Raw genomic sequence first — 17,511 nt, 5'->3', positions numbered from 1 at the left:
TTGGTTAGGAGTGATAAAGACTTTTCGCAGGTAAAGTAGTAATCCTAATTAGCTAAACTAAACGAGGGGTGTGGATTCCTAGACGGAATTCAGAGTTTTAAAAAGTCTCCCCCCACCCCCCCACCTCGTAGAACTATTAAGTCAAAGTGTATCTGACAAGGGGAAATATAAAATAATTCCCTTTAGATTGTCCTAAAGGGACTCGTGTCAAAAAGTGGGGCACACGAAACGGGAAGAGATCCGACTTCATAGAGAGGTGCGAATCTCGGATAAAGCACAATGAAAAACAAGACAGATCCATACGGGCTGCACAGTGGAAAGATAATGCAGACTACAACCAGAAGGTTGATGACAGAGCGGATAAAGGGGAGAAAGAGACAGAAACAGACTGACAGTCAGACAGAGACAGAAAAGGTGACCGATCACCAGCAGCGATTGGGAAAGGATCGGAAGCACCAGGTGATGATGTCATGTCGGTAATTTGAGTCGATCATTAACTTGATCATATGATCAAATTTGTTCTATCAGTAACAGAAAACGTCTAATTGAAAATCGCATAATTTTGTAACTCTATTTAAATAATCATTCACATGTCATGTTCGATTTCATTTTGGTTATGTAAGTGATTAAATTGTTTTATTTTCCATACGGGGGCTCGGGTTGTTCTATTCTATAACTCTATTATTCCATCCATTCATTTCTCATTTTATGTTATTATTTACTCAGTCTGGGCAATAAAACCGTGGTCAATCATTTCCGAGATAACGATAACCAAACCAGAATAACACTACTTTACATACATACATACATACATACATACATACATACATACATACATACATACATACATACATACATACATACATGCATGCATGCATGCATGCATACATACATACATACATACATACATACATACATACATGCATACATACATTTGGTTACTGAAGTTCGAGATTACCTTCGATCTTAATTTCATTATTTCCAACAAGGTATTATCCCTCTGGCTGATAGCAAGTTCTGCGTCTTTCTTCTACTTCGAATCTTTCTTTAATGTTTCCAATATTTCACCAATATGATCGATGGGTTTACTGTTTCCATCGACGTTTTTGCTCTTTGCAGATTGTTGGCACTAATGAATAAAGATGCATATATATATATATATATATATATATATATATATATATATATATATATATATATATATATATGAGATAGATTTTTGTTTTTAATGGAATTTAAACATTTAACAGAAAGGATCAGTATAGTGCATTGTGTAACATGTAACGCGAGGGTAAGCAGAGTTTGCAGATTATTAACGTGTATGGTGGTGTAACTGTATTGTCAGTGATAGGGACAATCTGGAATGAAACAATACTTAAACTCTTGAGCTCCTTACATATCAAAAGATACGCATACATTTAATGTACACAGTAAAGGGTAACTTACCTTGAATATAAATATATATTACCTGTACTTCCACTCAGATCAACCGCTCTCGGAATGTAAGATATCACAGGCAGTACACAGACCTTGAAGAAGTAGGTTATGGAAACCACGAACAAGGAAGCAAAATAGAATGAGAGCATTGACTGGAGTGGCGGGAGTTTCGTCAAATGAACCGGTGTTCTATTTCTTAAGGCTATCATGTGACTTCCATTTGCACTGTATTTATAGGTTACTGAATTTGTATGGGAAAATATGAACGAATTTTTCGGATGGATATAGTACACGTACTTGGGAGTGCAGTATATCCATCCGACAAAATGAGTTCATATTTTCCCATACAAATGCAGTAAAATTTTTATTATATGTTCATTTTCTTATTCTACCTATGGCTTAATAATATAAGCAAAAATACACCAGAAGAACAAATTAACAGAATTAATGCTTTATTCGAAACTAAATACACAAGCGCAGACTCATCAGTACACAACAACAACATTATTAATGTGCACATAGCTCCGCCCAGACAAATTTGAACTTAGTCGCGCGCTAGACATCACTTTCGAAAGAAAATGGCGTTTGATCTACTTAAAATTGAAATTTAGAGTCATATTGTGAATGAACGCGCATTGCAACAAGTTTTCCATTTGGTCTAGAATGAATAGATTTTGGTATTTATGTCGATTTTAGACATCTGCTTGATTAATGACTGGATTTATCTGTGTCAGTTCTACATGAAGTAACATCTGATTTGTGCAGCGAGGGAGCAACGTCTTGACTTATCTGCAAGTGTGTTTCTGTTATGCCATTGAATGTTTGGAATTGTAATGTGGGGTAAATATGAACTCTTTCAATTGTAATTATCAAAAAGACGCTATGGAATATATTGTTCATTTCATTTTGAGTGCAGTAAGGAAGATGTTATTGCACTTGGAACGTAGCCGAAATTACAGTTCAGTAGAGTCTCGAAATGTGTAATCAAGCTTTGGAACCGATGACATGGCTCAAGTAATTTGGATTTGCAGAACTAAGAAACTACATTTTGAGGAAATTCAGGATGTAAAACTGTAAGTATATTTTTTATTTATTACCAGCTAAAGAATACATGTTTATGCATTGTCACTTGAAAGTTATTTGTAGGGTCGCAGCAATTTTATGACCTGTCCGGCGTCTATCGCTAGCCTAAATCTGAAACATTGTATCAAAAATGTTAACGCGGGATATTGCAAAGCAGCTGGTATGTTGCAGTTCACGAAACATCTGCTTTAGTTCATTTAGTAACAAATTTAATCAACCAAAACATAAAGCGTCTACTACATGCGTGTACATGATTTGTTTACACCGTTGTTCCTAATACACTATTGGGCACACGTGTCATGCACGCGAGTGCAATATAAAGGTGTGCAATAGAATAAAATATTGCACGATTCTAACAATGTAAATTTAACGGAGACAAAAATGAGCATATAATAATACTTGGTGTCGAACATGTTGTTCGGACATGAACAAATGCATACATGAATTTGGGGTTTGGGGGCTTAATTTTTTTGGCTATGAGCTTCCATTGACTTGTCAGGTGAAATAAATGATATTCTTATGTTTTGATTTACTTTAGTTTTCCGAAAATATGGACATTATAGGCATAGCTGGTTTATTGTATTTTTAATGGGCTTCTTTTGTTGTTTTTTATCTTGGCAGGTTGATGATATTATTTATCATTTATTGTAAATGTAGATTGCACACCAAGCAGTAATACTGTTAATTTGGAAGATATTTTTCATTCACAATCATGAATAATGAATCTACAGTGTATATTTAGGCAACGTATACCATTACTTACATATTAAGTTTATAAAAATATTTTGCTAGACCGCGAAATACTGGATTTACATAGAAAAATAAAAGTGAACATGTTCTGAAGTGAATGGCAAAATATTTTAATCACTGCGGTCATTAGACATCGATAACACTATGATAGAGAAAACTTTGATCCGCCGTTTCGATACTGACTCAGTGAAGTGATAATCATGGCCAAATATCATGTAGAAATCCCGGTTCAAATCCCACAATGTGCTTATTTGTTTTTCTTCAATTTCTGTTGTGCTTATTTGACATTTTACCTTGAATTTCGAATGAGAATGACAAGTATGTTACTACTTATATTCTGTGCGCGAGTATACACAAAACAGCAGAACAAAACCGGTAAAAAGCTGACATTATCAGCAGAGATACCGTAAGAAATATTATATTGTAATCGCTTATACACACACACACACACACACACACACACATATATATATATATATATATATATATATATATATATATATATATATATATATATATATATATATATATATAACTTTGTAAAATAGAACAAAGATATTACATTTACATTCCTTCCGTGAATGTAGATGGAAAGGATGTAGTAAGTACTGAAAGAAGTATATCTTAAAAATGAGAATTAGTTCTGTTGTATGCAAAGTTTTTTGAGACTCGCCTATTGGATAAGGTGATGTAAAAAATCGAAATTTTGAGGCATTTAATTTCGTAACGTAAAGACACGAATTAAACGATCTTGTCAGTTCAGCTTTGGAACGTCAACCAAGGTGAAGCTTGTTAGTACTTTTTGTGTCAGGTATGAATCAATGACATGAGTAACGATCATTACCTGTAGTGTTATAAATGCACGTTTACGAGAGAGAGAGAGCGAGAGAGAGAGAGGCAGGGACAGACAGACAGACAAACAGACAGATACAGACAGACAGATATACACAGAGGCGGCCTTTGGACATTTTCGTATTTAATTAATATTAATCGTTTTTGAGAACATTATAATAGGTTTGAGAAACAACAACAACAACAGTAATGCATTAAATACATTACAGCATGTGTGTCTTGTAACCAAGAAATTAACTGTATATTGTCGATAGGCTATTGCAGCTTTGTATCATTGATTATATAAAGACTGTATATAAATCCCAAAGAAAGTATGCACATACCATTACGACGAACCATATTCTTGTAGGCTATTTGGTGTAAGCTCAGTTTCGAGGTTTTCATCAAGCCCAAATTCTTTTCCTCTCTCACTCCAGATTTCTGCCTATTTTGTCCCTTATGCTTAAGAGGGGAGGGGGTAATGAAAAGCAAAAAGGATTGCGATGAAATTGTTTACCATATTAAATTCATTTACAAAACGGGGAATATTAATAATCTTTATAGTTATTTTTATACGTCACTGATGATTTAAGAGTGAATGAGAGAAAAGATGGATTATTTACCTATGTGTTAGTTCCTTCACCTGTTGTTCCAAGGAGAAAATACGCATATATATTTTATCGTTCCCTTTTCACTTTTTTCTCAGAAGACTTACGCATATCTTTTTGGGGTTCCTTTTCCACCGCTTTCTCGGACGACTTACTTTCTTCCTGAGATAAACTATAAACATGTTAAAGATAACAAAGCTGCACAGAGAGCGCACTGTAGTTTGGCAGTGTGGGAAAACACAGTTCTCAACCACTGTTATAAATTATTCCAAAATAGTATCATCATACACAACTGAACAGTCTTCCGTCTACCGTTCAAGTGACAATATTACACAGCGTTAGAGGATAGGTAGAAGATGGGTGGGAAGTAGACTACCTATGCCGACACTTGGATTTCAGGCAATTGAGCATCAGTCAACCTACATAAGAGAGTGAAGCAAAATGCAACGTGGAATCAGCCAAGTTGAGCGAACCAGCTGCAAGGCAACAGAACGCTCCGGTGACCTAAATGTTAGAGCGTCCGCCTCGGATGCTGGAGGTCGCGTGTTCGAGTCCCGGTCGAGTCAAACCAGACAATTATAAAAATGGTACTAACAGCTGGCTTGCTTGGCGCTCAACATTAGGAGGTTAATGTTAGGACTGGTCGGCCTGGTGTCAGGATAATGGGACTGAGTGGGACATGATGATACATGTCTGCGGCATTATGCCCAGTGCTGGACATCACTATAAACCACCACATTGCAGAGATCGCAGCAACATGACTGGAAAATTATTAAAGCTACGTTAACAATCCCAAACACACACACACACACACACACACACACACACACACACACACAAACACACTTACAGAAATAGGCTGACTAAGGATTTTCAATCCTGCCAGGGAAAACCTCCGAAAGCCAATTCTCGATAACAACATACACTAATTAAAGAACATTGCAGAGTGTTTCACCGGACTAATAAATAATTGCTGTTGGTCTGGGCGGACTACATAACGATCTTTTCTAATGCTGATTGTTCCGTTAGCTGACTACTGTAAAGGGCTTTTCAGATAAAACACCTAAATAATAATTAACAGTTTGTTCTACCTATAAAGCACACAACTCATATTTTAAAATCAGTAGTCTTTCCTTTTTAAAGCGGTAGATGAGCCAGTTGTATTGAGCAAAGTTCAGGTTCTCGATTGTTTTCCACAGTCTTTTCTCAGATCACCTGAATGGAGATCGCGGGCCACATGTGGTCCGAGTATCATAGGGAGACAACCTCTTAGGTAGGAAGTTATCCTAATTCTCATTGTAGAAAATGGCCTAAATTTTTGCAAGTAATTGAAAAGGTCTCGAGTGATCCAGGCCCGGAAGCCGTCGACACTGGTTCATGTTCTTGTTTATATTCCTATAGGAATAAGGCATTAAAATGTTCAGCAAAACAGTGCCCGATTAATGTCTTCCAGGGCCCAAAACACTGAAAATAGTATGGTCTCCCTTCCTACAAAATGTGAAACCAAGCAAAACCCCAATATTAGAAGCAAAATAAAAATTAATTTTTTCTGGTGCCTCTGTTGGGATGGCGCCCCAAGCACGTGCTTAGTGTGCTTAATGGGCAATCAGACCCTGCAGGAAATTATTATACCGATTGCCAGGCTTGGCTTTTGCTGGAAAGTATGCCAAAAGTTAAATAGATTAATTATTTTAAGATTCTAAAATATTTGCATGGATTATGTTTCACCTGTTTGAAGTTAAACAGATGAAAATGAAGACATTAATCTTTAATTAGTCAATAAAAAAGCCAGTTGGAGCAAATCAGTTGTATAACTGAATGGTTATTCAAGGGGAAGGCAAATGCGGTTGGTTCTTGTATTTTGCTCTCAATCACTTTAGTTACTCCTTACATACCATCCAGTAGCTCTAACCACTTATATAATGTATCCTTATGATCTACCACAATCACATTTTCCTCTTTGAATAACCACTTCCAGCACAGAAGAGTCGGAAAGATAATAACGTAGTCAAAATGTTTCTGCATGCAGTATATGTGAAGTTTAGTCCTAACATAAATTAAAACCTAAAAGAGTAACTCCATAGATTATCACATTGTATTCTTTCTTTAGATAGATTTAACTTACTGTAGAAACTAAGCTATTTATATTGTTGAAGAAACAAAAACCTGATCAAAACTGATTGGTTTGAATATTTATACTAGACATGCAATAAATATAATGTTGAGAGCAATAAAACCGTATTTTATGTTGGTTTCAGTGTGGAAAACTTTTTGTATGTTAGTTGGTATAAAATAACTAGCTTTCACTCAATTATCGGATTCATTTTTTCAAATCAAGATTGATAGAGTCATTGTTAATGTGAAATTTGTAATATATACACTACCAATTTCTATGTCATTGTTCTTTCATCTATCCAATAATTTGTTGTTTCTGAAACGATTACCTCAACTGGGAAGCGTTGAAATATGCCATGATTGGAAGACCTTTTGTAGTCACTGAGATTATTTTATATGGGTGAGTAGCAAAATGTTTCCGGATAGATTTCGTCAAGTTTTTTTGCGCATTAGTAAAAAAAAACGTTCATACTTATTAGACGATAATTAAGTTTGACATTGGATAATTCTCTGCATAGTGTATATAGTCTTAAAAAATAAAAATAACGAAATTTCTGTATTTGTCATAGCAGAATATGTAATTCATTTACAGGTGATCGTGTCCTATTGGAGTAAAATATTTTCATGTTTATAGTCTTGTTTTCACCTCACCCTCTATTACTTGGAAAGCATTTTGTTTAATCTGATATCTTGAGAAAGAGTGCAGGTATACGGTATCCATTTGTATCTTCTGGATTTCTAGTGGTATTCTAAACTTGTTACCGTATACCACAAAATAACATAGCTGCAGTATCAGTGCTTGTAGATTACAAGCTTCTACTAGGAAAAAAATTACATTTACTCGTTATGTTCTGGTCAGTTATATTTGGTTTCTAAAGAAGCATTCAGCAGCACATCTTTGTATGCCATACATGCATTTTAGTCATTATACTTAAAAAAAATCATCACTTCAATATGGCTTTGTAATCATTTTCATAAGCATGCTATCCATGACATTCACCCCTGCATTTCAGCATCTCATTTCACCTTCATATTGAAGACACATCATATCCAGAAACCCCCCACTATATTTGGAGTTAGTGTTGTATTGCTGTCTGTAATGCTTGGCAATGCTGATAGGTATATATATATGATACAGTGATGTGTGTGTTGGTGGGGGGAGTTATTTAACTCATTGCAGTATCTTACCCAGCTCTTGACTAGTTATGCACTTACTTGCAGTAAACGTCAGTACTAATTATTAGCTTAAAAAGTGCAATGAATCTCTCTCTCTCTCTCTCTCTCTCTCTCTCTCTCTATATATATATATATATATATATATATATATATATGCATTCATGCATATATGCATCCATCCTTACATACATACATACATACATACACACACACACACATACATACATACATACATACATACATACATACATACATACATACATACATACATAGAAACTGTGTTCTTTAAAGGACAAGTTACAAGCAAATTCTCTCGTTTCATGGAAAATGAACATTCTAAAAATGCATAGCCTTGGTTATAATATTAGCCTTAGGAAAATAACTATGACAGAACAGAAATATATGATATTTATTAGAAAGTACATTTCATTGCAAACTCTTGTTATGTTGGCGTTCTAAAAAATTACTTTATTAAATTATATGTGAATATCTGAAAATGATCCATTAATTGAATGGATTGGTCTGGTGCTGTATGACACACCAACACAAGCAGGTTATTTAGTGTCGAAGCAATTACAGTGACGTGCCATGCCAAAGGACACATATCAGTAACAGACCCTGGCGTACGCGACGATAAGATTTGAACCCGCATCCCTTTGGTCGTGATTTGAGCAGACAAACTGCTAAGTAACTACGTTTTCCAATAATAAAAAAAACACATTTTAAATATACACACATATACATTAAATAACATACAATAATGCCGATGTTCTGTTGTTGTTTGAATTTCACTAAATTTTCTGTCTGTTCCGATAAATACCTTGCAAATTCGTGAATATTATGAAGTTCTGTTTCTTGAAACATCATCTTGCATTAAAGTACACAATTTAAATAAATTTCAGTTACATTTATGAATTGTTGTATCTTATGATACCCTTCTCACTTGTCAGATGCCAAAAGGTAAAGCTCCATATTTTGAAATATCGGCCATTTCAAAGCAAGGGGCGTATACCCAGGACCGAGTAGATCCAGAAAAGAGCTTTCATTACGTCGAGTACCATAAGACTCGCTGTTTTGAACAGGCGATTTGTTTTGCCTTATACTGCCACGACCTGAACCATCGTTCCAGCAGTTACAGTAAGTATTTGGGAACGCTACGATTTGACATGCTTAAGTTTCGCATGAAGGTCTCTGACATGACCAAGTCTGCAACCCTTAATCCTACCGTCGTCGTCATCGTCATTGTTTCGGACCTCGCTCTTTACCCCATATGTATCTTCGATAAAGATCTGGACAAAGTCGATAGCATATACAGTCGTTAGTAGCGGACACTCACATATCGACCTAGTAATTAACTCTCATCTAACTTCACAGTCATTAGTCGTGATAGTACATGTACTGGTGCGTGCAGGCAAAGCGATTGGAGCCGTTTACCAGCGGACCTGGGTTGGAATTTCCGTAAAGTACGAATTAAAAATGATAAAACTTTATGATAGAATTATTTTATTAAATGTTAATTCAGCTTATACACAGACACACAAACACACCCCCATATATATATATATATATATATATATATATATATATATATATATATATATATATATATATATATATATATATATATATATATAGATAGATAGATATAATTTATCCGCAAATTTTTTGTTTCCCGAGTAAGTCGCAATAAGTTAATGTTAGAAAATACACAATAGCTTAATGTTATGAAATATAATGATATAAAATAGTGAGATTCATATTATGTACGTATAGCAGTACATCAATAAATTCAGTTTCAATGTGAACAGTTTTCACTCATAATGTTATATATTGCATCCTTTTCTTTGTGACTATGATAAAATAAGGATTTGTGACTCATACTATAAAACAAATGGTTTCTCTCTCTCTCCCTCTCTCTCTCTCTCTCTCTCTCTCTCTCTCTCTCTCTGACATAAATACTCCATTATAGGTGATTCTCTAAACAGAAGCAGTTACCTTCTTCGACTAATGGATTATATACGTAACTTTGGTACTTTCACACTATGTCTATTTCGTCTGAACAACACCTTTGGCTATCAGCGGTCCTGTTTCGGACAAATAGATAGCGGGCCAGACGGTCCTTTGGACAATATCGCCACTTTTTGTGTAGAACGCAAAACTAGTTTTGTCTGTGTTTGAGCCTGGTGCCAACCATTTTAGAACAATAGGTGGATCTTGGAACATCATCAACCATATAAGCTCCAACAGTTTTGATGTGAACTTTTTTAAAGCTTCACTAGATGCCACATCCTTCATCCACTCCGGCTTCTTCTTAAATGACGACACATCACGGTAGAGCTGAAACAAAAAATACAGTTTGTTGATACACACTTGTAATGGGGTAAATAGGATAATTTTGTCTCACTTAGAATGTTTTAAATGTACTGAGGTTTCTGAGGTCCCCTGCAGAAGTGTAGGCCATATGCTAGGGTGGATGTATCATCCAAAGTAAAATTAATGATTTACTATATGCCTTCTGATTTCTGGCATTATTTGTTATGTAACTGCATTTCGACAACTATGTTGAAGTTTGAACTGAGTTCAGACAAGTTTATTCAGTCAGTACATACCAATTTTGAAGAATTTGATATTCATAAAAATAAAAAATGGAACTAGATGCCATCATTAACGAAGATCATTTCTTCTTTCTCTACCTCCGTTTCTACGTCATTAACTTTTATTTCAAGCGGAAAAACAGTCACAAGAAATAAACTACAGACTGGGGCACAGACAAAAGAAATAGCCAAAATAAGTTGTGTCCTCTTGGACTACTCAGGTGAAAGTTTTTAACCAAGTAGGAATGCATAATTTGAAGATTGAAAACTGACGCTTAGTCGCTAACCGAACTGTTGGAATAGTATATCACGCTCGCATTCTCATGTGATCTTCAGGATAGGTCCAGATTCAGTTAAGACCTGTTATGTTAACCTGTTTATGTTAAAGACCTGTAATGTTAACCTCTTGATGTTAAATAATGTGAATTAATGTATTTAAAGTACAGTATTTTGGCCAATCAAAGAATGCCCAATTTCTACGTCATATATTAAAAAGGTCTCGTTCAAGCCTACTTTCATCTTGCAATGCTTGCACTGGGTCGACAATCATATTACACGTGCATAAACCTACTCCATACTACATCACTGTAAATGAAAGGCACAATACATGGACAATTCAATATCAAGAGACCCAAGAGAAAGTCAAGATGATGTAGCAGTCCAAGTATCCATAAGTTACTGAGTGTTTTAAGTACAAAACTATAAAATGATTCTTTAAGATGAAATATAGCAAGAAAAGAGTAATTTGAATAAACAAACTCAATTTTAATAATTTATTGTCTAAAATAATTTTATCGAAATCTTCCAGTTACATAGAGGCAATAAATCGTAATATCGTATGTCCAGGGTTATCGTAGTGTGGCTGCATTCAGCCATCTTTGACTATTCCATTCATTTTAATTCCACCCGCAAAAAACCAAAGAAACAATGAGGAACAAAAGAAGCAAAAACTATTATAACAAGACAGAAGGAAAAAGATTTGATCTGTTTTGTATCCTTTTATTTAAAATTATAGTTCGAGATATAAAATTGAGGTTGAATTTCTAAATATCAAATTTCTAAATATAAACTGAGTCAATTCGAGCATTTAGATAAGTGTTAATTTCCACTTGTATGACGGTTTGGTTCACGTGCTCCTCGAACAATTTTTTTTATACTTTTCTTCCGTATTTTTTTATGAATGTGCGCATTGTTAGGTGGATTAGTGTGATGGTGCACGAGACCTAGGTGATAATGTGAAATTACTCGTAGCATGGATTTGTCATCTGCATGAACAAATTAAAACTCTCTTCTAATATATTCGATTGTATTGATGTTTAACTATATCAGTATCTTTTATAAAAGACTATAAATTCAAATGTTCTATATGAGATAAAGGATAACCACGTTTGTCTCTATCTGGTGTATGGGTTTAAAATTTATTTTATATTTAATTTCGTTTATGTACATTGCACTTTTAAATAGAAATTCAGTGAGTTCGTGCATTTATTTAAGTGTTAAGTTCTGGTTAACTTACGAGTTGATCTATATATAAAAAGATTAATACCTTGAATAGATTACTTGTGGACTCTTTTGCCATGCTTTTCTGAAAATTCTTTATAAGAATTCTTGTCTCCTGTTCTGCTTCTTTGGATTCATCTCTGGCTGAATGCTCTTTCTTGGTAGTAACCTTAAAGGTATAGTTATAAACAAAATTAGATGGTTCAGTTCATCAAAGATTCCATTGCTTCGTTTGACTTTACGGCCTATTTCCATAGAAAGCATATTATTCGAAACCGAACTCAGAAAGAAGGGAAATGTCAGCAAGAGGCTTAAATGTACATAATATAGCTCAGCTGGCTTATAAGAAACAAAGATGTCTCATGATGCCATCAAAAAGGTATTTCATAGAAAATGACAAGTGTTTAAAAAGTATGCAATGCTACTTAGTTCCATTTAATCGTGTATGTTTGGCCACTTTCTGTCATATTTTGTCGTCTGAGTGGTTCGATGAAAATGTCGTTAACAATATCCTTTTCTATTGCAGATGTCGAATTGGGTGGAACGTCATCGTCATTTGTATAAATTGTACATATATACGATTCCTGTTAATTATGATTAATATTGATAAATTGGTTCGAGAGGAATGGTAATTCGTTTTTTTTTATTTGCTATTTAGAACTATATGCAACAATAATAGCTTTCTTGGATGGCTAGTATGCAGCACGTGGGTAATTTGCAATAAAAAATAAAAAAATAAACCCGAATTAACCACTTTAGAGAAGACGAAGAAGAAAAAGAAAGAAGAAAAGGGGAAAAACACAGTAGGAAAGAAATTAAACAATAAATGAAAAATAGGTTTACATCTGATATGGTAGAGTTTTATGAACAAATAGAAGACCGGGAATTATTAAATAAATGATGATCAAATGATGAAATATCACCATCGAAACATTTACATGAGCATCGATATATCCTCTTGTGCTGAGACGAACTTGCATTAAGAATAAAACATGAATAAATTTTTTGCACTTGTCACAAAAAACGTTTGTTTATGCGAGGAATAACTAATTTCAGGTAAATATCTCTTATATAAATACAAAGACGAAGTTTGAAGAACAAAATTAGAGTCGAATATTCATTGTAGATTATTTCAACTCGTAATCAAGGCCAGGCACTTTAGCAGCTAGTAAAACAAAAATTAGATCATCGTGGTTTCTCAGAAAACTCATGAACTCAACTCAAATGTCGTCATCTTTACTAAAGTACCAGCATACTATCATATAGAAAATTGGTGTTTAGTATGTTATTTAATAAATGACAATTCCAATCTATAGTTATGGCAATTAACACACACAATATAGATATACATAACAATAATGGTGCATACAGATAATCAATCTCAACACTATGTATCTATACGAGCAAACACTGAGTCGAAATTTTAAATAAATTAAGACCTCACAATAAAGAAGTCACGTCAGTGTTCATAAATATTGCTTCATGTACACCTGTATTGAACGAAGAGCGCACCTGTAAAAGACACCAAACGACAATTTGAAAACGTTTTGCTGGAGATCCAAACATTTCAAAATGTCAGTGGACCTTGTGTTTGTTGTGTGTGTGTGTGTGTGTGTGTGTGTGCGCGCGCGAGCGCGATGTGGATTTGAAAGGAACTTTAACATTTTTCAGTCATATCGCTGCGATGTCTGAAGTGTGGCAGTTTATAATAATGTCTAGCACTGGGGCAACATGCCACAGACATGTAACATCATGTCCCACCCAGTAACATTATCTTGACACCAGACCGACTGTCACAGAATAACACAAGACATAAACTGGTTTTGCCTTAGAACGTTTTGACCATTTTTCGTTGCTGTACTAGCATGTATCTCGTCGAGAATTACTTACGGCGACAGACAGTAATAGCGCGGTATATACGGGTATTTTACCCTGACTGTTACACACTCTCCTATGGACTTAAGGTAGATTACATTTCTAACCGACACAAGTCATTTTGGATCTTGTCAAGGAGTAAACGTTCTCCATTGTGTTCTCCAGCCATAGGTGTAAGTGATAAATTTATATTTTATTTGATATGTGAAGCTTATTGAGGTTTTAATGTTATATCGTGTATTGATGCATTTACTATTACGCAGATCTGAAACGTTGTGAACTTTGAATTACAAGAAGCTATTACAGTTTAACTTATTAGCACATATCTAAATATTTTTAAGAACTCATTATTATGACCAGTTTGGTTCTATTGTAGCTGTTCATGGCTGTTTAGAGCTGACGGTAGCTGTTTAGGACTGATGGTAGCTGTTTAGGGCTGACGGTAGCTGTTTAGGGCTGACGGTAGCTGTCGGTAGCTGTTTAGGGCTGACGGTAGCTGTTTAGGGCTGACGGTAGATGTTTAGGGATGACTGTAACTGTGTAGGGCTGACTGTAGCTGTTTAGTGATGCGTGCTGTCTATTCGTATGTGTATACGTGTGTCTGTACACGTGGTGCAGCCACGAATGTAGACGTAGCCAATACAAGGGTGCTGTATGCTGTCTGTATGTATGTGTATACGTATGTCTGTACATGTGGTGGATCCGTGTGAGCGGCCGATAAATGTGTGGGCCAACCCAAGAATTCGGTGAAAATGTGCAGTTCATCAGTTTATGAATCATATAACTGCACAAGTATTATGAGTCTTGTTTGTTCCAATTGATGTTTCAACTGAGTACATTTTCATTTACATGAGATTATTTTCAATCTTATTTGTATTATAGTAGATTATGTGAAACTCACTTACAGCGCATACTGTTATTTGAAACGTATTTCAATTCCTTGAGATTATTTGAATCTCACTTTCCATACGTAAGATTACATGAATCATATTTTCGTTCCTCAATTTGTGAATGTTTGTGTAGAGTGACTGGATCAATCGTATGTTGAGAGCGTGAGAGAATCATTGTATTATAATATATACATACATACATATATATATATATATATATATATATATATATATATATATATATATATATATATATATATATATATATATATATTTTATTAATTCATTTGATAAATTTCCATCGCCCATCACATTGTGTTTGCGTTATTCATTTAATCCAAAACCCATTCGGTTACAATTCTGTTACACCGACCAGCCCTAATACGAACCACATGATGCTGAACGCCAATCGAGGCAGCTGCTAGTTCCATTTGATAGTCTTTTTGGTATGACTCGGCCGGGGTTCGAACCTGCGACCTTCCATATCCGAAGCGGACGCTCTAACCACTTAAGCAACCGGAGCGGTCGCCAGTAGACACTGACTACAGAGTATTTATACTTATCTGCATTAATATCGATACATACATTAAATGAGCATGTACAATGGGGAAAAAACAGCATCTAGGTCACAGAGGGCAGTGAAAAATTGATGAGACGAGCATTTGTATACCTAATGGTCATTTTTGTTGTTAGCACATGATGTACACATTTAGGAAAATAAAATGAAGAATACATGCTGCTCGGTAACTATAAAGGCAAGTCATAGAATGTATGACATTTTTGTTGAGCTTATACGTTAATTTCCTGAATATCTAGAATTATGTAAGCTAGAGCTGTCTGAATTTCGACCTCCATGTTTGTCTCTTGTAAACAATAGTCGAAAATGGTACTTGTCAAAACCGCAAAATGAACTTTGACCGTACCAGCACACAACATATGACACTTACAGTGTTATACTCATCCACTCTGAATACGGGATCCTTCATGATACTTAGCATACACTGCATGTGTATCTCTAAACTGTCTGATTGTTGGTTAAATAAATCTTTGCAGAAGGTATAAATGTCCTGCAAAAAAATGATAAAGGACATAGACATACACACTAACAGATATATGTATAAATTTTACTTTAAGAAGGAAACGAGGCTTGTCGAGTTTCCTTTTAATGAAAAAGGTGTTATATATTTATAAAGTTTCATTGGCACGGCTCAGTCGTCTCATTCATAACGAGAGTGGTGTATTGACTTAATCTAATAAAAATATTTTCTTATTGTGATATGTCAATTATTATTATTATTATTATTATTATTATTTCTGATTCTTAAACATTGAGACCGAAAGGTCTGGAAATCAGAAGAAAACGCTAACTTGAACACATAAATCATCCAGAAATTATCTATTTCTCAAACACTCAGTGCATCACGGAGGTTCATTCAGTCTGCAACGACTGTAATGAATTGAAAGGAAAGCAGTAGAACTCATATGACTCAGTTGCACGAACTAGATAACCTGAGATAAGACCACCACTTAAAAAAGGTGATGCCCAGAGCATTGTTGGTTATCACGAATGTACCAAGCACATTTTCATTACGACTTTATAAATTACGTAACTTTTGTAAGTAATGCATCAAAAAGTCTTGGTCTGTTGTTTCTTTTAGTGATTATATATGTGCCTTATTGCTCTTAGGTCGCCTAAAAGGCATCACTCCAATGTTTAAATTTTTTGTATGATTCGATCTTTTTTCTACATTTTGGATAAATTTCCATTTCTTTTAAGTTCAAATGACCAAGGCTATATCATTTGTTTGTTCGGAATTAAGCTGGACATAACATGAAATAAAAGTCAAGATGTAATATGTTTCGTTTTTGGTGGACAAGTTTGAACTTGACTGAAATGACTGGAGCAGTCGTACAAAAATGTTTCCTTGACCTGCCGAATCACACTTGTCTGCTAAGCCAGTCTGCGCAGAATTGAAGACACTGAATTCGGTAGATATTTGGTTTCCTATTAAGGTATAACTTTTGCTTTATATTGAATACAAGTAAGAGCATTCACAGGTCAGCAGAGGTTCAGGAAAATGAGAAAAGCAATGATTTTACTACTGATTCAGATTATAATAAGACATAGTAACATCATACTGACGCAATTGGTGTATTATCATCCAAATATTACAGCGTTCAGAACACAATCCATTTTGTACAACAACTTATTTTGCAGAGTGATAGCGTGTCATATATTATCACATTACGAACAGAACATAAATGTAGGAGTCGATATCACCACGGAACATTAAGTTTGACCTAACCCGGAAAATGACAAGGTTCGATCAATAAATTTACAATAAATAATTTAGCATCCTTATAAGGAATTGTATACATCACCATAATTCGTTCAATAACTGAGGGAATTCTACTTCACTGACAACTGATTAGTGTGGGCGTGGGGGTTAATTACACGCCGACGTGCACTAAGTTGCCACGCCGAACCGACGGAAAGAGTGCGGTCTCGTATGGTACTGACGATGTTTTCTTTTGGTTAAGGAAGAATATTTCTAGTCATTGTTGTATATAATAGCTTCTGTTATATTATCATGTTTGCAGAATTGTTGGTTGTATGTCTGGAGTCGGTCAAGGTGCCAGTATGTCTCCACC

General features: G+C 34.8%; 1 protein-coding gene across 4 annotated transcripts in view; it reads right to left on the bottom strand.

Annotated features, from left to right (window-relative positions):
- Nucleotides 1-9,579: 9,579 nt before the first annotated feature.
- LOC149795270 (uncharacterized) overlaps nt 9,580-17,511 on the bottom strand; it is a 33,433-nt gene continuing 25,501 nt past the window's right edge. Inside the window, exons 5-7 of one of the 4 annotated variants that reach the window (XM_089964999.1) lie at nt 15,807-15,926; nt 12,141-12,263; nt 9,586-10,337 (exon numbers count right to left, since the gene is read on the bottom strand). In XM_089964999.1, the coding sequence (XP_089821125.1) occupies nt 10,047-10,337; nt 12,141-12,263; nt 15,807-15,926 (534 nt within the window). In that variant the 3' untranslated portion in view covers nt 9,586-10,046. Of the gene's footprint in view, nt 10,338-12,140; nt 12,264-15,806; nt 15,927-17,511 lie in introns of all 4 variants that reach the window. The other 3 variants (XM_089964998.1, XM_089965000.1, XM_089965001.1) reach the window with 3 other exon arrangements.

This window comes from Sinohyriopsis cumingii, chromosome 7 (assembly GCF_028554795.1).
Source record: "Sinohyriopsis cumingii isolate HCF-2022 chromosome 7, ASM2855479v2, whole genome shotgun sequence".
Lineage (NCBI taxonomy): Eukaryota > Metazoa > Mollusca > Bivalvia > Unionida > Unionidae > Sinohyriopsis > Sinohyriopsis cumingii.
The sequence above is the reverse complement of the archived record's forward strand: the minus strand, read 5'-3'. Positions and strand labels throughout refer to the sequence as shown.